The sequence below is a fragment of the Phycodurus eques genome, chromosome 19, assembly GCF_024500275.1.
Source record: "Phycodurus eques isolate BA_2022a chromosome 19, UOR_Pequ_1.1, whole genome shotgun sequence".
NCBI classification, from domain to species: domain Eukaryota; kingdom Metazoa; phylum Chordata; class Actinopteri; order Syngnathiformes; family Syngnathidae; genus Phycodurus; species Phycodurus eques.
Window position 1 is genome coordinate 4,829,145 of NC_084543.1, and position 27,394 is coordinate 4,856,538.

Below are 27,394 nucleotides of genomic sequence, written 5' to 3' on the forward strand. Positions count from 1 at the left end.
AAACATCCCTTTTGGCGCTTATCTATGTACTTTTGTGCTCTTTCTGTAATGCGCTAAAATGACGAGACCGCTCCTTCTAAGGCGCCGTGTTCGCGGAGTACTAGCTAGCATTGACTATCGGCTGATAGCTGGCTTGACAGTGAACAGCACAAACGTACCTCAGGGTGCGTTCGATGAAAAAAGTTGTTACTTAAGCTATCATGTCAAAATAATACATTTTAGAGCTGTAACTGCAATACCGTGATACTGTGAAACTGCAATATTTTTGTTCACGCTTGTCATACCGTCAGATTCTGAAACCGGCCCATGCCCATTTATGATATATTGTAAGCGTATATATTTAAAAGAAATGAGAGTATCTATGTATCACCTAGTTAAAAATGTGATACAATGGCTCATACAATACTGAAATATTTGCAGGTCATGAAGCCAGAGTCCTGTATTTTTTTCAAAATTAAATAATTCAAGCCATTCATTTTTTTAAGGGTGAAATTGGGACAAGTTTGGGGTATATTTTGGGTTTAAATTATGTAAAATCGGCAATGGGAAAATCTTAGTGGGGCTGTATCCATTCGGGGCTTGGTCCCTTACCCCAGCGACTAGCGAGGGTTCACTTGAAACAATCCAAACTCATCTTCTCTTCTCACTTCTCAAAAATTTTGGATCACGTTTTACACTGAGTGTACAATAACCACAAATAAATATTACATGAGCATCTGCCCAAATGCATCTCAACCAATTTAGCTTCAAGAGCCTGGCGCTGTCCTGTATTATTTAGAATTTCATGAAAAGTATAGCTCGCTCCGCGCCCACAAACCCGGGGTTCGCCCAAACAGGAGCGGTCGCTTACTTGTTGCGCCGGTAGAGAGCCATACACGCAACTCCGAGAAGACACATCCCCGAGGCGATGCTAAAGATGGACAACACCTGCCTCTGGTAGGTGTCAGCGCTCTCTGCACGGGGAGAAAATAAAGGCCATTAAATATCTACAATTGACACACGGGCTGCGATCAAACATGAAAGGGGGAGGAATCCATCATGCGTAAATCATCGCGGAGTCATTCAAAACACACACATCCTCCCACTGTCGGCATTAGCATGAAGCGACCAATGGTGCTGTCAGTAAAATGTCATTGCCTGAGCTTGAGACAGTGACATGTGCTAACTGATGTGCGATAACTGTTGCAATAAGACGATCCCTGCAGGCGTAGCCATGGACTGTGTGTGTCTGTGTGTGTTTACAACAGCATCCTAGGCGACAGGGAATTAGCAAAGGCTGGCGGAGCCTCTTGTCAAGAATCCTGCACATCAACAGCGGCGGCATAAAGGTCACAAGCAGTTGAGACAAGTTGCAGTTTGACACCAGCAGATAGAAAGGCCTGCGTGCATGACACCAGGCAAGGAACCAAATATAGTAAAGCGAATTTTCACTTCGGTTTGGGGCATTAACTTCAAAACTATACAGTGGCTTCTTGACTTCTGATAACTCAATTTAATCAGATTTCCAATCTTCTAGAAAGTACCAGAAAGTGAAAGTCTTAAAGTATCTGACATCTGCTGTACTTAAGTATCAATAGTAATATTCTGATAGTAAATTAAAGTCCCTGTTATGTGACAATTTATGGAAATTTGACACACCACAGAGAAAAGTGTTAGCAACTCTGTCGTATTTGAATTATATAAAATTAAAAAAAAGTACATCAAATGAGACTTCAATATTGTGAAAAAAATAAAGCAGTACTCTCAGGCACTAAAACCACGTCCCGCTCAACTGTCAATCAAATACCTCTCTACAACACAAAAAATGTACGCTACTTCGTTAACATAGAACTACGTTTGAGCCGCGAAAACCTATCCACTTAAAGCCTCCAGCGGCTGGAATATATCCGACCGGGTCGCCGAGAGGCTTTTCCACGCTGCTACAATGAGGCACTCTAAAGCAGCCAGTCCGAAGCCCCGGTTCACAAGCTGTCAAGTCGTACTTTCTCCCCCTTCTTTTCCCATCCTGGCGCTTCTGCCTTTCTCACCTTCACGGACGCACACTCGTGGCCGACAATGAGGCGCTCTAAACACCACTACACCAGTGTAGAACCCCGGTCCACATGCTGAGAGGTTCAGTGCTTTGCTCAAGGGAACTTGAAACGAGCTAAATCGTGAGTCAATGCACTAAAATGACGGCATTGAAAATGCTACATTTTCTATAATATTCAATATTTAATAGAGCTAGAAAGATACTTTGTTCATCCACAAGAGAAATTCACTGAAAAGTATTGGATATAAAAGCAGTAGCGTAAGATCTACAGGTAACGAAAACTGAATTTAAAAACTAACACAGAGCTACTGGACAGTCTGCCACATAAGTCAACGCCATAGATTAAAGCTGTTGTAATGTTATGTTATATAGAGATATTTTGTCATATTTTGCTTTAAACGTTTCAAAATAGCGAGAGGTTAGGCAGCAGGTGCATATCTTTAAATGTGTTAAAACAATGTTTCAAGAATCTCACCAAATTCTTTCACTCATTGCAGAGTATTACTTTTTTTTCTCTCGACTTTTCATCCAGGTCATCACGCTGTCACATTGCTAAACCCCCCACCCCCCCAAAAAAAAAGGCAAACTGGGATCTCGGCGGCCTGGCTGCAGTAAAAGTTGCAGAAGACATGACCGCAGTCGGGATGTGACCTTTGTTGGCTCGTCTGTGGTTTTTGAGGCTGTCAACAGAGAACAGTCCCGGGAGGTCTTTCCTCATCTGTGCTTGTCTGCTCACGTTTTTATCAACCTCTCACAATCGCTGTTCAGCGCGCACACGGCGACTGTTTGAGTGCTTCCTCTGGTCACAATCTTGTGAGCGCAGCAGCCGTGGAGTTGCACTTGAGTCAGAAGATGTGGCCTCTGTTGTGCACTCGGGAGTGTCAAGAAGTGTCAGCGCCGTCGCCGTCAGCCAAATGACATCTTAAGCACTTTCTGAATCGTGCACCGCGTCACCTGAGACGGCAGAGGCCTCCCTCTTTTTCCGAGCAGAAATGCAAACGTGAAAACCTCTGAACCGCTGAGACGACAGACGCCTCCTCTTTTTGCGCTGGAGGAATCAGCTACACGTTACATGGATCTAAGACCATTACGGGCCTTTTCTAGTCGGCTAGCTGCGAGGTATTCATGAAATCAGACACGGGGAAATCAACCCGACAGACTCTGCGGCGCTGGAGCGGCAAACGGGCGTGAGATGACCGCCTCGGAGATGTCGCACGTGGTCTATCTGCATAACATTTAAATGAGCACACGCTCGGACTAATCGTATGTCTCTTGTGTCAACCCACCATCGATTGGGCCTGGTCTCATTTTCTCAGGCGCTCTGTGAAAATTTACACCGCACCACTTGAGATGACAGGCGCTTCTTTATCAGGCAAAAATGCAAATGTAAAAAGGAGCAAAGCACCTCTGAATAATTGTGGGGAAAAAAGCTACATGTTGCATGGACCTAGGACCATTTTCAAGTTGCCTAGCTGCGAGCGATTCATGAAATCAGACGCGGAGAAATCAACCAGAGCGACAAACGAGCGGGAGATGAAATGCAGCTAGTGCCGCACTTATCTATCTGCCTAACATTTAAATGAGCACAAGCTCGGGCTAAACATGTCTGTCTCGTGTCAACCCGCCATCCACCGGGCCTGGTCTCATTTACCCCAACGCATCCGCCCACTTGCTGGAACATTCCCGACTAATCCAGTCGAGCATATTGCAATCACTGAGCCGAGGAAGGTTTGCACGTGTCGGGGCCTCCTCATCCTCCCTCCCTCCTTGTGTGAAGCCAAGCTAATGGGAAACTTCTCGGCAGGTGGCGTTGCTTGTTTGGTATGCACGACAGCAAGTCTTGTCAGGTGGGAGGAGGGGGGGGGGGGGGGGGGGGGGGGGGGGACAGGCGAGAAAATTAAAAACAGTGGGAATATGTGTTCATGTGTGGATGCATTCCCTCTGGACAAAGAGCAGTGTGCTATTATTACAGGAAAATAAGTGAATAATTGTTTTAAAAGCTTTGTTATCCATGCGGCAGGCAGGAACGTCTGCAGATTCCCACGGCGCTTTCAATTGTGTTTTGTATTCCAAACACTTATTTAGCTCACACATAAGACACACATGAACCGCTGTCTTTTTTAGCCCACGACAAAGAGGCAACGTACACCTAATTCCCCGCTGCCGTGTTTCCATGGCGACTAGCCCGCATTCATTTTTCCAAGGTGAGGTGCTTGTTGTGCTATAGATGGTACATTTTCCCCGAGTGCACCGGCAAACGGAGACGGCGGGTCGCCTTACCCATAAACTCGATCCCAAGTTCATCTGCTGCTGGATCGGAGGCCAGATTGAAGCACCACAAAAAGCGTGAGGGGTGGGGAGAGGGGGGGGGGGGGGGGGAACCAGAGAAGTTAAACAATTACAACATGTACTCAAAATTCAGCTTTAGGCAGACAAAGATATACAGTGCAGTGCGTCAACCGAGCCGCTTTTGAATGAAAATAAGCCAGAAGTGGAGGTTGCGAGGATTACAGTCATGAAAATAAAAGTCAAAAAATGACACATCGGGAAAGCTTTATGTCACGACTGCTGCTGCTTTGTGGAGACCCGTTTTTTTTTTTTTTTTTAGTATTGATTTGAGCCCGAGGCATTGCAGTAATTGTTCCCACTCAGTCTCCCAGCGTCGCTTCTTCTTTCTCGGTAGCTGGTTGCTTCAAGACACGTACTATCTCATGCGCGCACACACACACAGGCATGTCTCACACACTTTGACATACACTCTCTAACAGCTAAGTCGAATCCCAGCGCTGGGGGGACTGATAAAAAAGCGACACTCGTGTTCTTCCCTGTTCCGACAGTGCCCTTTTTTCATGTCACTTTAATCGCATTTAAATTAAAATGAAAGCGTTCGCCAGTAATTGCTTTTCGAACTGAGGTGGGCCCACTCTTAAATAGAATGCTGCTTGCTGAGCTGCCGACAGATTATTTGCCGCTTTTGGCACCCCCCCCCCAAAAAAAAAGATGGATTTTGATTTTGGAAGTCTGTCTCAGCATGGCTAGTAAGAGTTGAAGAAAAAGTAGTAAAAGTGGTGTGAATACTACGTTGACTGGTGAGATTGTATGTAAAGTAGCATAATGTAATGTAGCAGGCCCGGTGTCAGTTATGTTATGGCACCTACCATCACAAAAAAATGACAAAACATAACACAATAAAATGCGCAATGTAACATCAAGACATAACTAACGATAAAGTAACAAAGTAACATAACGCAGTGTAACATGACATAACAAGATGTAACTTAACAATAATGAATGAACATGAACAGATGAACATAACGGTACGAAACACCACAAAGCACAACATAGCATAACATAGTGAACAGAACATAACATAAACTAAAATAATGTAACCACACATACCTTAAGACAACATAACCTAACCTAACCTAACGTAGCATAAACTAACATACGGTAGCGTAACCTAACATAGCGACACCTAACAAAACATTATATAACTTAGGGTAACATGATATAACAAAACAATGTAACATAATGTAAATTTACATCATGTAACATGAAATCACACAATTTAACAATAACGTAACTTAACACAACCTAAATGAACATAACGGTACAGAAAATAACTGAGTAGTACAATATAACAAAATAACATCGTGCTACCATGGATAAAGTAACTGAAAATAATGCACTACATTACTGGCTAACGTAACGTAAGCTAACATAGCTTCAACTAACATAGTGTAACCTAACACAGTGTAACGTAAGAGCGTAGCATAACATAACATCATGTGAAGTAATGTTATATAACACAACACAACACATCAAGTAAAGTGGCAAAACAGGACAATTTATGACTTAAACTTGTAAAAGGTTGTATCCCGTGCTGCAAAGCTCCCCCTAGAGCTGTGGAATGGAATGAAATCATCCAGGGGGTTACCATGGCAATGGCAGAAATGCATTTGTGGGAATAAGTCAAAACTGTTTACTTCCCTGGCTCTGCTTGGCAAACATACAATCACTTAAGTAATTGAAAGCCAATAAAAAGCATCCTGAAAAGCACTCGCCAGCACAAAGTGTTTGTTTTGGTCGCTTGACTGCATCCTCACAGCAAATGAATGAACAGGTGGGTCGAAAGGAGGCGAGAGGGGCCTTTCTCCGCCATCTCAGCCGCCCGTTCGTGTTCAAGGTCGTATTTTGAGGGGACGCGGCGCTCATCATCCTTTTTAAAAAAAATTTTTTTTTTTTTTTTTTTAATCGAACACAATGAACAGCAAGTCCACTCTCAGATTTATCTCCGGCGCCCTCGAGGATGAATAAACAAATGTCAGCCTTTATTTCACGCTCCATCTGATCCATAGTCGGGTTCAGCGTAGAGAATGATTAAAACCGATCAATTACAGTGGGTGGACGTTACGATTTTAGCCACGGGGAGAATTTAGGTCCAACTGCACCTGGAGACATGACTGACACTTGGTTGCGAGATAAAGCAAGCTGGAGACTGAGCATGTTTGCGTCTCTATTGTCCATTCACACCTTTCTCCGCTATCGCTCATGGCAACAGTCGACTTTTCTTGCACTCTAAATCGCCTGCGAATCCCTTGAACATCCCCTTCCCTCTTTGCTTTGTTTCGAGGCATTCACCAATCATAATATGGGGCCCAATCCCTCGCACGTAATTTACGCGGGAGGCGGTAGAATACCTGTGTCAGGTGCTTTCGGCCTGATTATGAGACTGAAAAGTAGCTGCGGCAAGGAGACAATGACTGGATGAATCCAATCCGTAATCCTAAAAGGAATAGAACCAATGTGTGCAAATCCAACTGCGTGCAATATGCTGCGTAGCTACAGCGGAATATATTTATATTTAACTTCACATCTGTCCGACCAAGGCTTGGCTCCACTCCCGTTTCACCATCTGCAGACTACTGGATGGGAATTTTAACGCATTTCCCTGATTGACGCGTTGGTTCGTTAAGAAAAACAAAATGCAACAAAATAAAACAGCTCGAGCTTCGGAAAACACTCCATTCTTTTATCGCCCGTTTTTGTTTTGGAATAAAAACTATGCAATATTTACACCGAAACGTTCAAGTTCTGTTCAGTAAAACACAAAAGAAAACAACACTTAAGCCTTTACTTCTTTAGCTTTAGCATTGTGTCACTGCCCTGAAAAGCATCTATCCACTGCATCTTCTCTTTGCTTAATGAATATAATGAAATAGAGAACAGACAATTTCGGAGGGTTATTTTGAGAAAAATAAAATCTTGGGTTGTCACATTTAAAAAATAAATTAATTAATTTAAAAAATCACAACATTTTGAGATAATTTACAATACTTCAAAAATACATACTGCAATTTCTTGTTTTTCTTAATACAAAAAAAAAATCAAAATATTTGGAGCTAAAGTGTCCTTGTTTTTTCCCAGATAAACAAAAAAAGAAATAAAAATTATTTTTTTTTTTTTACAGGTACAAGTATATTTGCTAGAGACTGACAATTTGCTTTACATGTTGGCAAAACTGCTATATCGGGTAGATATTTATTTTAACCCCCCCCCCCAAAAAATAAATAAATAAATAAATAAAATCATGTTTTTCAAAAATATACAATTTCTTTGTTTTTGGGATTTAAAAAAATTTAAAATCAAAAATCTTTCTATACCAAAGATTTACAATTTCTTTTTGTTTTTTTGGAATTGAAAAAAATAATTTAAACATTTGGAGACAATGTTTGCTTGTTTATTCCAGCAAACGAATAAGAAATAAAAACATTTTGGAGGGGATAAAAAGATACGTGCTCTTCGTTAGACACTGATGATTACATGTTGGTGGAACTGCGATGATTTCATATTTTTGTGTGTTAGCATTGAGGGACTGTGCTTTGAAAAGATTTCTTAGTTTTATGGAATTAAAAAAAAAAACAAAAGCTAACAAATTTGGAGATAAGGTTTTCTTGTTTATTCATAAAAATGACTAAAATTTTTTTTTTTTGGCGAGGGATAAAAAGGTAATTGCTCTTCACTAGACACTGACGATTTGTGTTCCATGTTGTCGGAAGTGCTATGGTACATTTACTTGGAACGTTCCGTTGTTTAGATGTCTTCTGCAGCCCGTTTTGACCACTAACGAGTTAGACTGGAACTACTTGCTAACTACTGCTATGGCTGCTAGTTTCTACCATGTACTGCAGTCAAATTATCCCTAAAAAATAAATGAAAATTATTTCCAAATAATAAAATCTGGATAAATGGACCATTCGTACTCCAAGGTGCAACTGTCCCGAATCAATACCTTCGGTGTGTTGTGTCTTTCAGTGTAAGCAGGCACAGTATGCGACTCATGTTGGGCCTTTAGCAGCTATTTACACTAAATCACATACATCATGGACTCCCGCGAATCGAAATAATGTAACCGCTGTGCACCAATATGAGAGACCCTCTCACCTTCTCCCCGCTTCTTTTCCCGAGCTTACTCCCCAGCAGCGCGGGCCGGCGGGAGGTCACTCCGTTTTCTTTTTAACGTCTCCGGCTCGTCTTTGTTGGTCGCCGAGGATGCTCACTTGTGGCGAGTCAATAGTGAGACAAAAGGAGGAGCGCTGATGGATGAAGTGTGATTGGAAGGCGCACGGGGGGGGGAATTGATTCGTCGGAGGGAACTTTTTCTTGCCGCCTGACCTCAGGTGGGCGATTCGGGTCTGCCGGCTGCACGACGACGACGGCGGAGTCAAATTGGTGCGGACCTGCGTGTGACTACAAACACGCTGGCTTAGACCAACGCAATGAATTCCACGGGTGCTTGTCCCACTTGTAGCTGCTATTAGTGGGTGCATGTACTGCGTGTGTGTGTGTGTGTGTTTAGACACGATTTGGCTTTTGAAAGCAGGATAATCCTCAGAACCATGGGTAATCTGGGTAAATTTAGATGACTCTGTATCAACAGACAGAAAATAGGCTGCTTCTCAAATCTTCCTGGCCACACTTCATCTGTCCCGGTGGTAAAAGATTGGGACGTTATGTTACTTTGTTGAACTGGTGAATGTGTGCATTTCTTAATTTTAAGCTCCTTCAGTATTTCTGAGCTTCTGAATAATAGAAACAGGATTGCAAACTGAAGCACCTCCAAGACTGAATTTGTGTCTGATTGGTTTGTTAACAGTTGCTATGATTTCCACCAAGGGGCAGGTTTTATCATCTTTCCGCACTGAAACAAATGTAAATGACTTTAATCCGCTCCAGCCCCCCCCCCCCCCCCCCAAAAAAAAACAATAAAAACCTTTGCAATGTGTTTTTAATAAAGGAAAATATCACTCTATAATATTGTATTTTATAAAAACAGAATAACAACATAAATAAATTGACTGGCGGCACGGTGGCAGACTGCTTAGAGCGTCAGCCTCACAGTTCTGAGGACCCGGGTTCAATCCCCGGCCCCGCCTGTGTGGAGTTTGCATGTTCTCCCCGTGCCTGCGTGGGTTTTCTCCGGGCACTCCGGTTTCCTCCCACATCCCAAAAACATGCACGTTAATTGGAGACTCTAAATTGCCCGTAGGCATGACTGTGAATGCGAATGGTTGTTTGTTCCTATGTGCCCTGCGATTGGCTGGCAACCAGTTCAGGGTGTACCCCGCCTCCTGCCCGAAGACAGCTGGGATAGGCTCCAGCACGCCCGCGACCCTCGTGAGGAGAAGCGGCTCAGAAAATGGATGGATGGATAAATTGACTAACTAATTGTATAGTCTGTGCTTCATGATGAATCTTGATGAATTCATTGTGGCTCCTTGTGCTGTGTATGACTTGGCCACTGTGGGGCAGTATAATACATCATGCAGACACAAACAAAAAAAGAGTTTTCACACACGTAATAATAACAATTTCCACAGAGGATAACGAATGTATGCCTGTGACTGTTACTATGGTTAGATTATAATTTTTTGTCTACATGTGTTCTTGCACTATTTGTGTTCAACTATCCGTTTAAAGCATTACAGCAGCGCCACATAGGTGCTATTCGTTAACCCGTCTATGGCATTTAGCATTCAACTAGTGGACTTTAAGGCAGTTATGTGGTTGTCTTAAATACACAGTGTGTAATTTTTGTTGTTTTAACTTTTAGTCTGACAGTAAACTTCAATCTATGGGCAGAAACATAGCACTACAATTTTATATCATTTTAAAGTTGTAATAAAAAAAAAAGAAAGAACGCTTATCCTGTAAAAGGATTTTTGGCATGCAAAAGTTGTATCATACAAGAGATCAGATTACACATAATTGCTGTACATGCATACAAAATACATTAAAAAGTATGTAATAGGTGTCAATTAATTAACATTAGGATATATTAATAAAAATATGGTGTTTTTTTTGTAAATAAGTGCCATGCTGGGGCCCGAGCAAATTGATGTGTGGCGTCAATACAAAAAAAAAGAAGAAAAAAAATAACAGCTCCCATAGTGAAAAGTTGGCACCATGAGGGAGAAATAAAGCATACAGTGCTTTGTGACACTGACTTGTGACCCCATTAACTGGCTCTCGCAGGGTCTGCTGGTATCAAACACATGAGGAATTAAGCTCTTGGGGCACTGTCACATAAGACTGCAAATTCATAAAGCTGCCGTCTGGTGGGAGAGGCCTTGTACCTCTGACTCCAGCTTTTATTTCATTTTTCAAGCATACCGACGATAGCGTGAGTGTTGAATGAAAAGCAGAAACCTGAAGGATGAGTGCAAAGGGGCACGGAGAGCAAGGTTAAGGCTCGTCCTTTAAAAAACACAAAATAATAATAAAAAAAGACGTAGGAGGTTTTTACCCGCGGGCTTTTATTTGTATCCGCGATAGCTCTCATGATGCGCATTTTGACCAGAGGTGAAGCGTCGGGGAAAAAAAAAAAACCCAACCTGGGAAGTGACGCCGGCCAATTGATGTGCGAGTAAAAAGGTCAGCTGGAGCGGCTAAATACGGTCGTCGCGGTTGTTCAAACCAGCTTGCAGCAATTTAAGTGTTTGGAGTCGGACGGGTCAAAAGTGTGAAGCAGTGGTTGAAGTACATCGAAGGAGTGCCTCTGTAGAACTGTGCTTGTTTATTTTGACTGACGCTTGAGCTAAACTGGCTTTTGCCCCGTTTGCTGTTCCGTGTGTTAGGTAGCGATGGGGGTTTGAATTTAATTGGCTACCGACACGGATGCCTTGAGATACGAGTGACCGGAATTACTTTGAGCTGTCGTTTGGGCAATTTTTTGCTTTGCCTTGACAGCAAAAACTTGAGATACGAGCGCTGTATGATGGCAGTGAACTCAACTCAAACAAACAGTGAACAATTCTGTTTTTTTTTTTTTTTTAGTTTTCTGTCAAACTAAACAATAAACAAAGAGAATTACATGTTTTGTATTTAAAACAACCACACAGCTTTGCCTTAGGTAAGTCCGCTTAGCTTAATGCTAACAAACAATGCAAAACACCTTAGAGGGGCTACCGAATAGCATCAGTGTTGCAGTGTTTAAGAGACGGAGAGATATTTGAACATAAAAGTTGACGCAGCACACGTAGAAAGACAATATAACCAAACTCACAGGCATATATTCTTTATCCTTTGTGAAAAATGAGTAATATTACTACAGTTTACCTAGTCAGCTGTGAAACTCTTCTTTGTGTGTGTCTCTGTCTGTATTGTACTGCCCCCGGGTGGCCACCGCGCACACAGCAGAAGGAGCATCACAATGGCCATTGAACTGAAGCAAAAACTGTGGCAAAAACTGTTGAATTCTCGAGATTCCATTCAATTATGTAATTAATGTATGTTTTGGTAAGTACAATATAAGAGATAGTTGTTTTTCTTATTAAATGTTACAATATATATATATATATATATATATATATATATATATATATATATATATATATATATTGGGAGGTTGTAATGGAATAATGGCATTTCCATTGATTTCAATGAAAAAAAAAGATGATTTCAGATCAGAGCGTGGTCACGGAATGAATTCAACTTGTATCTCAAGGTACCATGCCAACTGTGGGTAAGGGCCCGCGCGCTACTTTTAACACCCAAAACTCACTTTTGCACTGAAAGCAATAGTCGCTGTCGTCGCCACGTGTCTAATTATCTGAATGCGTAAAACCGCAACGATTGTGTGAAAACGTACGTAACGCGAAGGCTGTCTGAAAGACACGCACATAAATGTTGGCTTTACAGTTGCCAGACAGGCAGTGTGAAACTGGCTGATGATTAAGGTTATGGTTTCGCTTTCTGCAGCTTTTTTGGGGGCCGTGGGTGGATCAGTTTCTGTTTTGGTTGATGGGTTTTAATAACTCGGGCATCCATCTGTATGCCCATCTGTTAGGATTACGCAAATACTGGAGGGCTGATCCAACTTTAAAAAAATAAAAATAAAAAATAAAAAAAACCTTTCAAACTCAATTTGAAACTGAATAATTAATTGAGCAGTTTTGACATTCAAACAGCATTCAGTATAGCAACACCAAACAGCATCATTTACTGCATGGTTTTCATGGAATTTTGAGAATTCATAGCATTTCATCTTTGTCCTTTTAGATTTACAGATTAAGACACAAACAACATGACAAATGGAAAAGCGGACGTACTTGGGTCAGACAAGATGGCGTCCGTCTTGGGTACGAACTGGTCGCAGCGTAGACCGTGGTAGCCTTCCTTACACCTGCGGGACAAACAAACAAACCGAGCATTGACTAAACAAACTAGTCGACTGACAGTGATAAAACTATAGCAGCAAGACTGAGTTCTGGCAATGTCGAGATATTTGTCTTCTCTGTGGAAAAAAAACAAAACAAATAAAAACATCAAGACTCTTGGCATGATTAATCTTAATGCAACCTGCCAACACAGGCAGAACATTTTTCAGTAAAAATGTTTGTTATTTCGTTTTAACAACACTCTCTTTTTTTTTAACCACTTAACTGGAAACTATCTCAGTTCACTAATGAAAAGGGCGCCAGTAAGATATTGTAAGATATTCAATAAAATAAAATATTTTTTTTAAATGGAAATCCATTGTTCTTCAGTAGTTTGGGATAATGCAAATATGCTGGTTTATATTTTCTTTTACATTATACAGGCAAGTCCGAATTTACACCTTCAATGTAGTAGCACGTTCTCCCGAAGGATTACTGTATTACGTATGCTAACTTCCGTTAGTACGTCTATGACATTTCGCATTATATGCTAGCATTAAGATAGCGTACATTCGTTAGACGCAAATGTTATGTTTGGTCGTACGTGTTGGTGTTTAAATATATGTTTAATTCTGTTTTGTTTCGTGTGTCACTTTTACAGTAAATTTCATCGACAAATGACAAATAAACAAGAACGCGTGCGCTTGACTTTTTGGGGAGAACTGATGGGCTGATGGGAACTGCGAGAGAGTGAGAACAGACGCTAAGAGCAACTTGAAAAAGCCCATTTGAATGAGTTTGGGGTTTTAACAAGTGTGTGTTTGAAGTGCGTGGAATCGGTGCAATTATGTATCATTATGTTCTCTCTACAGTATATCGCAGATTTTGGGTATGGAACGTATCACCCGCGATAATCAGGGGATCACTACTATATGTTATTTTTTAACACGTGACAAAAAAGCAGCTGCGCATGGGCGGCAGCATGCCTGCGTGTCACAAATCCGGTGTCGAGAAGCCACCTTAGTGCAGGTTCTGATAGCGCTGCCTTGTCACCGATACGGGCCACCTCAAGTGTATTGATCATCGGAACCCGTATCATCTCCACCAGCTAGCTGCTCACGTTGTCTCGTGGCTCTCTGGCATGTCATGATAGCAGATTTTCTCTCTTTCACTCACTCACTCACTCACTCACTCACTCACTCACTCACTCACTCACTCACTCACTCACACACACACACACACACACACACACACACACACACACACACACACACACACACACAGCCCAGCTGGAAGAAAAATCATGCCGAAAGAGGTTGTAAATCTCTGCAGAGCTCCAGGGGAAAGCAGACACAGCTGACAACTTAGTGTGTTGTGAATGTGTGTGTGCGTGATCCACTTCAGATTACACACAGTCACGCAATCCATTGTTACTGTTGCTATTAGAATGATTTCTGCTTTGAACCGAAAGCTACTGAAACGTGAACAATTTTTTAAACGATTCAGACAGAATTTGACGGTAATCGTCTGTCAAGCTTTGGGGTGCGTTTGATATGTTCATTTAACTGTCCGGATGTACAGATGGACATTTAAAGAGAAGAAGTCATGATTACACCACACATGATACAACCCCCCCCCCCCCAAAAAAAAAAACAAAAAAAAAACAGGATGCCGACATCAAAATAATAAAACAAAAATTTCAAGAAAAGATTTGTTCTCTTTCACTCATTGAACTACATGGAGACGGTCACAGTTCCTCAGTAAGCTGCAGTAAGATCTTAGTCGTTCTTCACAGAAGATAAACAACATTTACCTTCATGTGTTGCTCCACCATTTGTCTTTATTTATCCATTGTTTGAAGGGTTATAACTAGAGCTACAAACGAATCGAATTGACTCTGTGAAAAAACGAATCCCGACTCAGATGTTTCACATCCGAATCATGGTATTGTAAATGCCAATCATGGCAGCGGAAAGGCGCAAATGCTATTGGTTAGCCCGTCTTCGCCCTTTTTGCATTAAAGCCAATCGGACTTTCCTAAGGCAGTATTACGTCAAAAACTCAGAAGCCGTGTCGCTCGTATCTTAAGTCACCAATGTACCAGAAATCGATCAGCTTGTTTAGCTGGAAAGCACAAAGGAGACATCCAAGCAGTCTCATATGAAGGCTAAATTATCTCTGTGTGCTGCTACTAGTAGTCTATCACCTCATTTTCTACTACTGCATGTCAGCTGAGGTGCCTTGTTAGTATTCTGGCTCACAAGCACAAAGGCGGAGGAATGCCTGTCTGGTGACGTGCAAGGCCTCTGCGGTTGTGTTTCAGAGCTCCATCTCCCGCCTATCATTGTCCGAGCCCGGCCTTCGGCGAGACGCAAACAATGCTCTGTAAATGTGTTTGTGCCAACATGAAGTCAATGGATGGCAAACAATGTGAGATAATGATGCGCTTCGAGTGTGTTTTGGGTGGTGTATCTGCGATTAGAGAAATTGGAGAACAAGAGCTTGTGTTTACGTACTTTGCAAAAACAAACAAAACAAAAAAGAAAAAAAAAATGGGGTGAAACTGTCAACGTGACGCCAGATTTTTGTGTGAACAGCTTGACGACACGCTAAGCCACGGGCGCGCAGCAGCTCGTGACGACCCAGCTGCTTTTAACACATGTTCAGGACGGCGTGCAAACCACACCTCCCCGGTCTGGAGGACGACGACAGAGAGCGTTAGCTCATCGCTAATCAGCATTAATTAGCATGGAGGGGGGAAAAAAAATGGAGGTCGGTTCGAGTGCAGTGGGTAGGACAAGAATCAAATGGGAAGCAAGACGTGAGAGTGATCAACGGACTTTTGCAACACCGCAACTACCTTTTATTATTCTATGCCTTTAAATAGGTCCATTTTAATATTGTTTTCCAGACGGGCTCAATAAACGACCAAGTGATATTTAAGAATTAATCACCTTTTTATCTTTGCTCCTTAATGGGGGAGGCGTCATAAAATATGTAATTGTTGCCATTTGTCCTTGAAGACTCTACTGTACACACAGTATGTTAATAATAATCGATGGCAGCATTTCGCTTCTTTAATGGTGTGCACAGCGAGTGCGGGTGAGAGTCAGTGTCTCGTTTTAAGAAGCATTTGGAAGTTCCACGACATTTAGCATGGCCTCACGTTGAATCGATTAGCCAATGTGACACATTGATACAATGTGTTATGGTATACAAGCAGTAGGAACATATGGCATTGCATAAATAGCTTTGAAATATTCTGGTGAAACTAGAAATGCCTGATTGTAGAAAACCTTTACTGGAACTTTTACAGTTGGCTATTCATCCATTTTCATCCTTCCACTTTTCTTTACTTTAACTTCTCAACATTATGATCAGTGACACTTCTCTGGTAAATATTTGTGAATTATTCTTATTATTTTTATTACACTAATTAAAGATGAAAATGCAAATGGTCGTCATTGTGTTTTTTGTAAACTCGCACCTGGTGGCACATTGCTGCCACCTACCGCTGTATATACAGTATAAATTTTATGTTTAGACGCTTGTCTGAAAATATATTAAAATAATATATATATCAATGACATCATCGATTAATCGACTTCGGCTCGACTTTCATCAGATTATAGTTGACGAAAAAAACATCTTTAGTCGTTCTAGCCCCAGTATGCCACTCCTGCGAGTAACTAACCCAACTACGATCAAGTTTTAAATGAGATAAATATGCTCACATGAAGTTGATCCAATCAACCATGTGATAATTAACACCTTGGCGCCAACTATCACTTTCCCTTAATGAGTTCACTTGTTACACATGATTTTTTTTTCTGTCATTTTCTTTCTCCTCCAGTTTTGCTGTAAAAAAAATAATCGCTTTGTGGCAGCAGCCGTTCCCGACAGGCCTGGTAGAAAAAGTCATCACGTTGCACCAACTCTTTTGACTCAATGCCACATTTCATAAAGACCACCAACTGCTGCGGTTGAGTGGATGTTACACTTAATTTCTGTAACTTGACCTACTGTACATCATCATGCCGAGTAAACATTCAAATCTGCATATGCATGGTGAGAAAAACATGGCTAGGGTTAGTGCAATAAATGCTTGGTTTTGTAACATTCTATTTTTTTTCCACCAGCTGCACATTTTTTATTTGTATTTATTGTCCTCGACAGTTCCAACATTAAGTTCTTACCATCTGCTAAAGAAAAAACGAGCATCCGAGCTCTAATTTCATTTCTTTCTACCGAGAAATATGAACAAAAACATCATGCATGCACACACACCTACGCACTAATCAGCGGCTGACACTTTTCTCATTGTTATTGATGGCCTCGCGACTTGGCTGCAATCTTCCCAAATTACTCTGTCGTCATCTAAATTGGGAATGAAGCAAAAACGTTTTTTATTTATTTATTTTTAACGTCACAGTTCCACATTAAAACCAACTGGCCGCATAGCAGTGACTATGTGTGAGCTGTTTATACCCAGGTTTGATGCTAACATAATAAGGATGTGTTAAAATATTGACTGCTAGAGTGCGAAAAACATTTGCTGAGGACACGACTCATACAGTAAGATGAAGAATAACAACGATTGAAAAGCACACAAATTATTTAACTGTCGGCTAACATCATGTTCAATCAAATCTGTTGGGTTCTTTTGTTTTGGCATGGAATGATGATCCTTGGAATGCCTGTAATGAATAAAGCGTTGATTGTTGAGTACTGACAATATCAATATTACAGAAAATCCACAAGATTCTTGCCTTGACGGAAAAATAATCCCTAAATATTTGAGAGATTTATTCTTTGTTTTAACTTAAAATATGTATTCATCGGCATATCAGGGCTGTGGACGTCACCATCTTTCCACACGATTGCAAACTGTCATATGTGAGTTTGTTCTTAATATAGTCATGCAGCATTAAACGTAAAATTTTCTCTCACCCCATTACCCTAAAAAGTAAAAAAAAAAAAAAAAAACATACTAATAAGGAAGGAATGTACATGTAATTGTTGACCTCCGCTAACTTTATTCAATCATCAGATATCAGTAAAAATTACGAGGACTGACATGGGACAATAACCCCCTTCAATTTTTGAATTAATTAGTCCGGACTTCTGTTATAACTGCTGCAATACATCCATGTGGCTGTGCGGATTGTGACATTTGCATCAGCCATCTGTACAAAGAGACCCTTGAACAAATGGACAATCAAATGTCAAAGCCTAAATAACCATCAAATAGTAACTTGGCATCTCGAAACACAATGGATGGCGTGCCGGGGGTCTCTTGGCCTTACAGTGCGACGCTCCAAAAACTCATTAAACCCTGGCGGGATGAAGAAGTCCCGGCTTGTTTGCGCATCGGCGGGGCTCACAATGAAAGTGGAAACTGGAGGCGAATTATGAGGCAGCAAGCACTACATCACTATGGTGCTCCCAAGCTGCTGGAACAGGTGCGCTTTCAAAGCAGTAGAGATAAGGGTGGGGGGGGTGCACACCGAGGAAAAGCATGGGCGTGGGTGGGGGGTGCTTGTATTACTCTTTAACTTCTGGGATTTCTTTTTTTCCCCTCCTCTCTGAATGATGACTGCACAGCACCATGAAGAAGACAAATCTATACTGGTTTGAAGAGAATACGTCTTTAAACTGCGCTGTTGAAGAGTAAAATTTGTGTTTTTTTTCTTCTTCTTCCACCAAACCTTGTAAGGTTAAATATTTAAGTGCACTTGTGGCGCCTCTACAGCACGCTATATCAGTAGTGCGCTACTAACCCCTTTTAGTAACATTATTCCGGCTTTACTGTTGAGGTTTTCATGACTGCATGAAAACAAAAAGAAAAAAAATAATAATAATGACAACACAAATCCAAGACACGAGTACAATCAGCAAATGATTGCACTTTGTAGTGGTGAAGAATGTTTGTAATTCCTTAATAAAATTTGACATATCACAGGGGAAGAGTAAGGTTAACACCCCTGCCAAATTTGAATAATTAATAATGTGCCAAGTATATAAAAAGAGGCTACAAAATCATTAAAAAAAAAATAAAATAAAAATCTTGGTCCTCTAAAATGCTGTGGGCGTGTCTGCTAATTCTGCTGAAACTACGCGCCCCCCTTCAACAGTCAACTGTCAATCAAATACCACTTCTACGAGCTGTAAAAATGGATGCTACTTCATCTAGCATCTTTTATATGATTAAACATAACTACCTGTTTTAGCTGCGAAAATATATCCCACCGGATCATCGTGGCAACAACGGGGCACTCTAAAGCGGCCACACCAGCGTGAAGCCCTTATCCACATGGTTGTTTTTGTTTGTTTGTTTATAACCTTGCACTTCTGCCTTCTTTCTGTGACGTGCACACTCACAGCCAACAACGACGCGCTTTAAAGCAGCCACGCCAGCGCACTATACGAAAGTAAGATGCATTTTTGGAGTGTAGTCAAAGCTCGCTAGCTAGCTTCACGCGACTGGATAACCGCTGATGCGAAGGAAGATGCACAAGTTCTTATATGCTGTTGTTGGGGAAGGGCAACTCCTGTCGGACGCCAAAGTGGGTCATTTTATAGTATATTTAATGACATCCACAAGGGATCTAAAGGGAAACACACTAACTAAAGAACGAAAATAACACTAATAATGGTAGAAAATAAGGAAAAAGGTGTAAGAAAAGGGAAATAGAACGTGTGTTGGGCTAAAGTGGAAAACACGAGCGTTTAATGCGTCCATTCCGGACGAGAGAGAGAAAGAGAGAGGACAAAGTTGAGATTTTGTCTGAAGCTATTAATTTCCCTGAAGTTATTAGGCACTAATATTGTACAGTCTGGCAAAAGTTTGCTGTGTCGACTCACGACCATACTCAGCTGGCCTCTGGGAGTGGTCTCTCTCGGAACGCGTCTCAGGAAGCACAGAGGCAGATTCGGTTGAAGAAGGAAAACGTAGAAAAATAAAGCAAAACAAAAGAGGCCGAAGACGAAAAATGGTTGGTCATTGGTTGGCTCCCCTTTCTTTTGTTCTGTTGTTGGTCAGAACAAAAGAAAGGGGAGGGATGGCCCGCGGCCGCCCCGTGGCTGGGAAGCAAAGAAGCCGGCCAAAAACACAAGAGAGGAGGAAAAACACGAGAGGAGGAAAAACACAGGAGCGCCAGGGTTAAGTACCCCAGGGGCGTGTCGAAGAGGGATGGAGAAGACCACACCCATCAGCTTGAATTTTGTCTACAAATTTGATAAAATGGGTTTAAAACCATATATTAAAATAAAATAACCTCAACTTGGTACTCGCTTTACTCAGAGGTCAAGCATATCAGACTGACTGTTTATACTTGAGTTTTGGCAGATCAACTGATTATGGTTCAAATCACATTTCATGCTGCTTGGAGTCAAAAATCAAGACAAACAATTGTCAAAACCTCGCACTTGCACTTGTAAAGTTGACACACTGACACAGACATCAAGGCATAGATTTGGCACATTTCTGCAGAGTTTGTGAAATATCAAAACAGACATTTATCCTTGGTTAAACATCAAATGAGAGTCCCCCCCGGTTCGACTTTGCAGTTCCTCTCGACTCCTGCGGGCGTCGCCTTGTCCCAGCAATTGTTCCTATTCCCAGACAGGTGGTCCGGTGGAAACATCCTTTGATGCTTGGGAGATCAGACTTCGAGGGTAGATGTTAATTAGTTTAGGGTCCACGAGGAGTCTCCTTGGGGGCAGTCTCACAGCAGGGCCGCTTGGACGAATGCAGTTTATCACGCCGTGGGGAGTCACTGTGTCACCTCAGTTTGCGGGGAGCATGTCCGCTACACAATTTAACACTATTGTGTTTCGTAATAATTTGGAGATACATGCTTTTCATTGCAGATACAGTAGATAATATTCACAGACTATAATCCTTTATCTGTAACTAAAACCCCGGTAGGTATTTAATAAAGTAAACTGTGTGTCTGACTGCTGTGAAAACACAACTGGAAGGAAATGACCTTTCTCTTAACAATTCCATCAATTGGTAAATGAACCTAGTATTAAATAATAGAGCAAATGGATTGTTTTCTTGTTGCCTTGTCTTAAAGAGAAAGGGCACCTGATATCACGAACGCGATAATCACAGTCTTTTCCCTCCACTTGACTAACACTTGACATGGAGTACATTTTAATGCTGTTATTATCCATCTTCTCAGGAGCCAAAGTGTCGCACTAACCTTTTTGCTGGCAGAGCACAGCGCCACACCGCTAGCTGTTCGTCTATTAAAATTTCATTTACTGTGCATTTCTCCTCTTTTTAGATTTTTTCAAAATTTAATGGATATTAAATTATGCTCATCGGTACAACCTGGGGTGCGGACATGATGATTTGAACAGGCTTTCGTCACAACCTGCACATATCTGTCTTGATATTGTGAGGTAAAATTAAATCAAATATTGCAAGTTTTGAAATAGATTAATTCACAGATTTGTATTTACAGTATGACTTTTTTAAAAATATAAAAAGATACTTTAGAGTAAATGTAAAAAAAAAGACATATACATACAAATAATACACAGTATATATGTAAATAAAATAAATATGGAAATATGAATGTGAAATATGTAGGTTAACATTTTTTTGCTCGTAACTTACATAAAAACCCGTTGTATACTGTACCATATGCAGTACTGTGTTTTATAACTATAACCCTGTAAATACAGCATTCCAGCACAAAGTTCCATTTCCATTTCATGAAATGTATTTCCATTTGCTGATGATGCCAATTAGGAACTTTGTGATGTCTTTGTTACACGAGCAAAGACAACAAAACAGTCGAAAGGAAGCTTTTGACGCTAAAACGCCGTTAATGTTATTATAAATAACTGAGAAATGATGTAACTGAAACTTCACGAGGATGCAAAACGACATACACATACATGCACACATGCACTCGCACTTTGAATGAACTGCACACATGCCATGTTTTACTGCGACTAAACACCACTATCGAGCGTTCGGGACCACGTTTGTGCTTTTCTCCACGAGCATCGATGACATTAGTTCCACCCATTTCACTTCACATCAGATCTACAATAACTCTTTTTCTCATTCGCAGTGATACATAATGCAGGGAGCCGCAATGTCACATTATTCCAAGCGATTCGACTGAGCTGCATCAAAGAGGTGAAGTTGGGTTCAATTTTTGTCCACAGGCCCTCCTGCTGCTCAGCGCAGCAGCGTAACTTTTTGAAAAAATATTATTATTATATTATTATTATTGTAAAATGGAGAGGGCACTGATGCCTTTTTATGCCCCATCTATCTATTGATGTCTGCTTTTACAACCACATTCCATCACTATGGATGGATTGTTTGACCATGTTTTTTTTTTCAGTTAGCCGAATAAGGGACACTTAGGCAGTTGCAGTAGCTGCGGATAATAAAAATAAATAAATTAATAAATCAAATAACTCGGCTATGTCGACTTGAAAAATAGATCGCCGCAAAATTTCTGCCTCGAAGCTTCGCCGGGACCAATACAAAATAAATAATAATAATAAAATAAGAATTATAATAAAATATATATATATATATATATATAAAAGTTCCATCCGGAACAATGTTTGCGCCGCCGGAACCAATGTTTCACTAGGACATTTATTGCAGACGGACACAGTGTTGGCCACTGATAAACTTTGCTAAAAACGACAAAGGAGCATCTTTAAGTAATTTTCAACACACTGTTAAATGTGTCATGTACATATAACATATAACATGATTTATGAGTAAGCTGAATGGTAGTTGTTTTTTTTTTCTTCCCTAAAATGGTCATGGCTAGCGTGCTAATGCTAATCGCGATTGCTAACCGTTCAACCTTTTGCCGTCTCAAATTCTGTGCACCAAATTTATACCATACACTCAGTACCAACATATGCAGTTTAAGGATGGAAGTCCATTCCTCATAAATCAGAATAAAATGCATGTTAGTAGCCAAAAATCTGATTATTATTTGACTAATCAATAGGACAATCGATTAAAGAAAAGATTTGATAGTGACAGCTCTAATCTACTCCCATCAATACATAAATACGGGCCCTCAAAAGTGGACTTTGTTTGCTGATGGACTGTTTTGCAGCTGAAACACGGTGGCTCAGCAACAGTATCAGCTGTAAAAGATGGATGATGGTCGCCTATAGCTTCTCACACACGGAGGCACCTTTTAATGAGGCGCACCCGTGTTTGTGTGTGTGTGTTTATTGGTTGCAGGCACATAAACCTGCAGTCTCACCGTGGGGACTCGTCTCCTTCGGGGACCAAAAGAGGACCACATGATGTAATTAATAGACTTTTAAGGTGGATACCTTTTTAGGGTGAACTTGAGGCTACAAGTAGTTAAAGTTAAGTCTCTAGGTAATGGATGTAAGTCAGCGTAATGCCCTCTAGTAAATTACTGAGTTTGTGTGTGTCTGTGTGTGTGTGTGTGTGTGTGTGTGTATGTGAGCGCTACACAGTGTGCTGCATGAGTGCGATGGCTTCCGAAGAGTGCACTGGTACCACTTACGCTTCCTGCGCCTCTGTGCTCGCACTGCGATCCATCTTACTGTCATAGCCAAGCGGCCTCGAATAGATGGCGCCGTTTCTTTCGGCCGCCACGCGGTACACGCTGGACGGCATATGTCGGCCTTTATATGGACGTATCCTAAATGGCGTCATATGATGGGACAGTTATGGCAAGCGCAATGCATAAAACAAGCGGGGTTGCAGTACGGCCTGACACTACTGGTACTGTAGTCTAATCTTGGTCAGCATTGTTCATGTCGGATCAAGTACGGTATACTGGGGCAATTTTGTCATCTGCTGTTTATTAAAATTTCGTAGTATTTTGTGGGGAAAATGCGTATGCGAATTTTCTAATTATTGAATGTTTTGAGAAGAAAATATCATAACATGATCTCCTAAAGGCTTTGAAATGATCACAAAATATGGCCCTTTCATCACAGAATATTTTAATGTTTTAAGCGCTATTGGGTAATACGAAAACTTAAAAATAAAGTGGCACTTGACTTTTTTTTCAATTTCCTACTCGTGATGACGTATTTATATTTTCAGAACACAGTTTAATCTGAAATATCCATAAAGCGTATACTGCATGCCAATCGAGTTGTAACCATTCTGTCATAGTAGCGGCTCTTGAGTATTAATATAGTAGGATTTTGTACAAAAACAAATAAACATTTTCCCCCAAATAAACCAGATCAAAATGATTATAAAATAAGTCCAAATTGTGATTTTTTTTTTTTTTTTTTTTTGCAAAATATACTACTACTAATAAATATACTAGTACTAATACACACACACACACACACACACACACACACACACACACACACACAGAGAGAGAGAGAGAGAGAGAATTTCCCAATGGATTTCCGTGACAACCTTTTGAGCACATAAAAGCTTACAATTGCAGTTTCCACACATATCAAAAGTTGCAGTTAATCCCCATATGGGCATTTCAATTGAAATCTATTCACTCATGTGAGTTCATGTCAATCCATCCATCCATCCATCCATCTTCTGAGCCGCTTCTCCTCACTAGGGTCGCGGGCGTGCTGGAGCCCATCCCAGCTATCATCGGAGGAAGAAGAAGAAAAAAGGAAGAGGAAGAAAAAACAACAACAACACCGTCTCACAGCAGATGTCAGCCATATGGATTGTCTGAGTGGAAAGTGATCTATATTTACTCTACGCTTTGTAAATACTCCCCATATTTTATGATTTACCTATTTGTCAGATTCCCTATGGAGTGAAGCATTTTTTTATTTTGGACAGCTTTGTATTGGTATTGATTCGGCTCTGATTTAATTCCCTTCATTTTGCTGTTATTGCCAATCAGATAGGCCAATGACGTATGGACTGTCCAAGCAAATGGAGGCCGAATGCTGAAAAAAAAAAAAAATGACCGCAATTACTTTAATTACCCTTTAATTACTTTAATTGGTCCGTGTCAAATGTGTACTGATATTTTTTCTGTATGTTAAAGCTCGATAAAGGAACTTGTTTGATTTGATCGCGAGCATCAAAAAGATACTTAAAAAGATTCCATTTGGATCACTTTCCAAGTACAGTACATTCACACGCAAAAAAAAAAACCAGACCTCCATTTTACCCAATTGATAGCACTCTTGTGTTTAAAAGCCTAGCGTAGCTAGGTTTCAAATCCCGTCAACCAGGATGAACTTGGAAATGATGAAAAAAAGGAGGACGGGGGAAAATCAAAATGAGAAAGCAGGGAAGCGTCAAAGTCAAGCACGACGGTGTCAGTCAAGCGTCATCTCCCATGATGGCGGCTAATTAGATTTGCCCGTGCTCAGCTAATCGCGAAAGGGAGAAACAACTTGCTGGTCGTGAGCGGCTGAAATGTACCGATAACACAGTGAACTGCTGAACACGTTGCACGATGAAAGATAACGCGCATGTTTAGCTTACATACAAAAAAATACAGACGCGATGAGCGATAATAGAAATGAACTTCAAGGGCACCGAGTCTAGCGCACATACGAACGTTATTTTGACTATACAGTATCTCACAGATATGCAGAGACTTCTTTACCATGCGGCGCCATATTGAATCTTGGAGGCAACCACGACGACTCTCGTAGAGGGTAGACCTCCGCCAAGACGAAACAATCCGAGTCTGGACTAGCATTGTCTTGAAACAAACAATCCCATTGGATCAATTATTACCTTGAAGCTTTTTGAAAGCTTACATTCAACATTTTGTTTGTTTGTTTGTTTCGCTTTAAAAGCCAAGAATCTGTTTAATTGGGTGCATGCACTGTATGTCATGTTTTACACAGTAAACCACTTCTTTATTCCGTATTCTCAAGGCGCCCCCCTCGGTGACAATACTATGCTTCGCTTGTAATAGTGAGCCTAACGAGGGCAAATACAGACATATACACCGCATCAGTTTCATTAAAGCAGCACAAACTATCAGACTTAGGTTAAAGGGCTTCATAAATGAAAGCAGGATACTTGTAACGCCATGCAATGCGCACATCCTCACCTCATCTCGTGTACGAGGTGCTGCTGCTGTAGATGCTAATTACTTTTCTTAACGCTTGGCTGATTAGCTTTGCCTGCAGCTGAAAGTGTGTGTGTGTGTGTGTGTGTGTGTGTGTGTGTGTGTGTGTGCATGGATCCTAATCACTTGCGCTGCCGCTGAAATAACAACGCGTCCGCAAAATCCATTTAATTGCAGTTAGTAAACAATCAGTCTTTATGAAGATGAGGAATGGGGAAAGAACAAAAAAAAGACAAGGATTGTTTTTCAGCGACGAAGAATAATGTGTGATTTCTCATCAGAAGACTAGTTTTGCTGCGATATCATGTTGGGGTTTGGAGTTTTATCTCTACTAATCCAGTTACTGATGTGTGTCATGGAAGAAAAAATGGCCCTCTAATTACAAAGTTAAAAGAACCTTTGCGTAATTTAACGGCCAATTGCTTTTTGGCTTTTTTTGGGTAACCTGTTGTATTTATTATTATTATTATGATTATTATTTATCAAAACCATTGTTACCTTGGATTAGAGTTTCATACTTTAGAACCATTTTATTTTGGCACATTTGCTATTTTTTGGGTGAAAAAAGTTGAAGGATTGACGAAACTGCCTTCCGCCCACATTCCAAAAACATACATTTTAGGTGAACTGAATACTGTTTTTGTCACAAGGTGTGAATGGGAGTCACCCGTGACCCAAATGAGAACACAATGTTGAGGAAGCATTCACACTCATAATCTTCGCAGGCGTGATTGGCACTGCAAATGTACTCCCACCACACGGATGTTGCGATATGTTGATATCGCACCCAGAATGAGGGAGACGCCATCACACGTTCCCAGACGCAGACCAAAACACACGGAGCCTCGAGCTTTGTCAATACCCAGTTCTTCAACCTTGACGCTGATAAAACAAGTTTTGGATCTGAACTGTTCATCAGGTACATTCCCCGCAAAAACGAGCATACATGCATACACATGTTTGGACCGCAAAAATATATCCGAATATGAACATATGAATATATCCCACTGTGTCGTCATGGGCCTTTACATGCCGCGATGACGAGGCGCTGTAAAGTGACCACGCTAACCCGAAAACTGGCTGTCAAGTCGGACTTATCAAGGCGAGGAGTGCGCACTCGTACTATTCGATGCGAAGATGCATTCTCGGGGTGTAGGCATAGCTCGCTAGCTAAGTGCATATCGCCTTTGGGCTGAACGAAGGCGCTCAAGTATAGCGGGGTGGGGGCAATCCATGCCAGGGCCCAAGTGCGTCACTGGGCACTGTTTTAGCCACCCCCCCCAAAAAAGTAAGAAAATCAGTTTAATCCTGTATCTCCATAACTGAGTACTACATTGTTTTCCGCAATTAACTGTAGTCTATCTATCACATGCAAGTGTAATAAGGTATTTAGAAATAAATCTCAGAATTCAGTTTACAGGGTCTTTTAAGTGAAAAGAATGCTTGAAGCAAGTAAAATCTCTTCTGCCTGGTTAGAAGAAATATCTTGGCAGACAGCAAACAAGCATATTTTGCCTTGATTTGAGATATTTCACCTTGGTAAGATTTGAATTTTTGCAGTGTAGCACTGCCTCGTTACTGCTCCCGTCCTTTTTCTCGCTTCAAGGTGTCTGTTCCTATCACTGCCTTCCCGGTCCACA

The 27,394-nt window shown here is 41.1% G+C and overlaps 1 protein-coding gene across 3 annotated transcripts in view; it reads right to left on the bottom strand.

Moving 5' to 3' along the window:
• The window catches only part of nrg3b (neuregulin 3b), a 167,815-nt gene that overhangs the window by 20,385 nt on the left and 120,036 nt on the right, over positions 1–27,394 (bottom strand). For 2 of the 3 annotated variants that reach the window (XM_061706753.1, XM_061706755.1), the window contains exons 3-5: positions 12,643–12,716; positions 4,313–4,342; positions 851–953 (exon numbers count right to left, since the gene is read on the bottom strand). In XM_061706753.1, coding sequence (XP_061562737.1) covers positions 851–953; positions 4,313–4,342; positions 12,643–12,716 — 207 coding nt within the window. The remainder of the gene's footprint in view (positions 1–850; positions 954–4,312; positions 4,343–12,642; positions 12,717–27,394) is intronic. The other variant, XM_061706754.1, reaches the window with a different exon arrangement.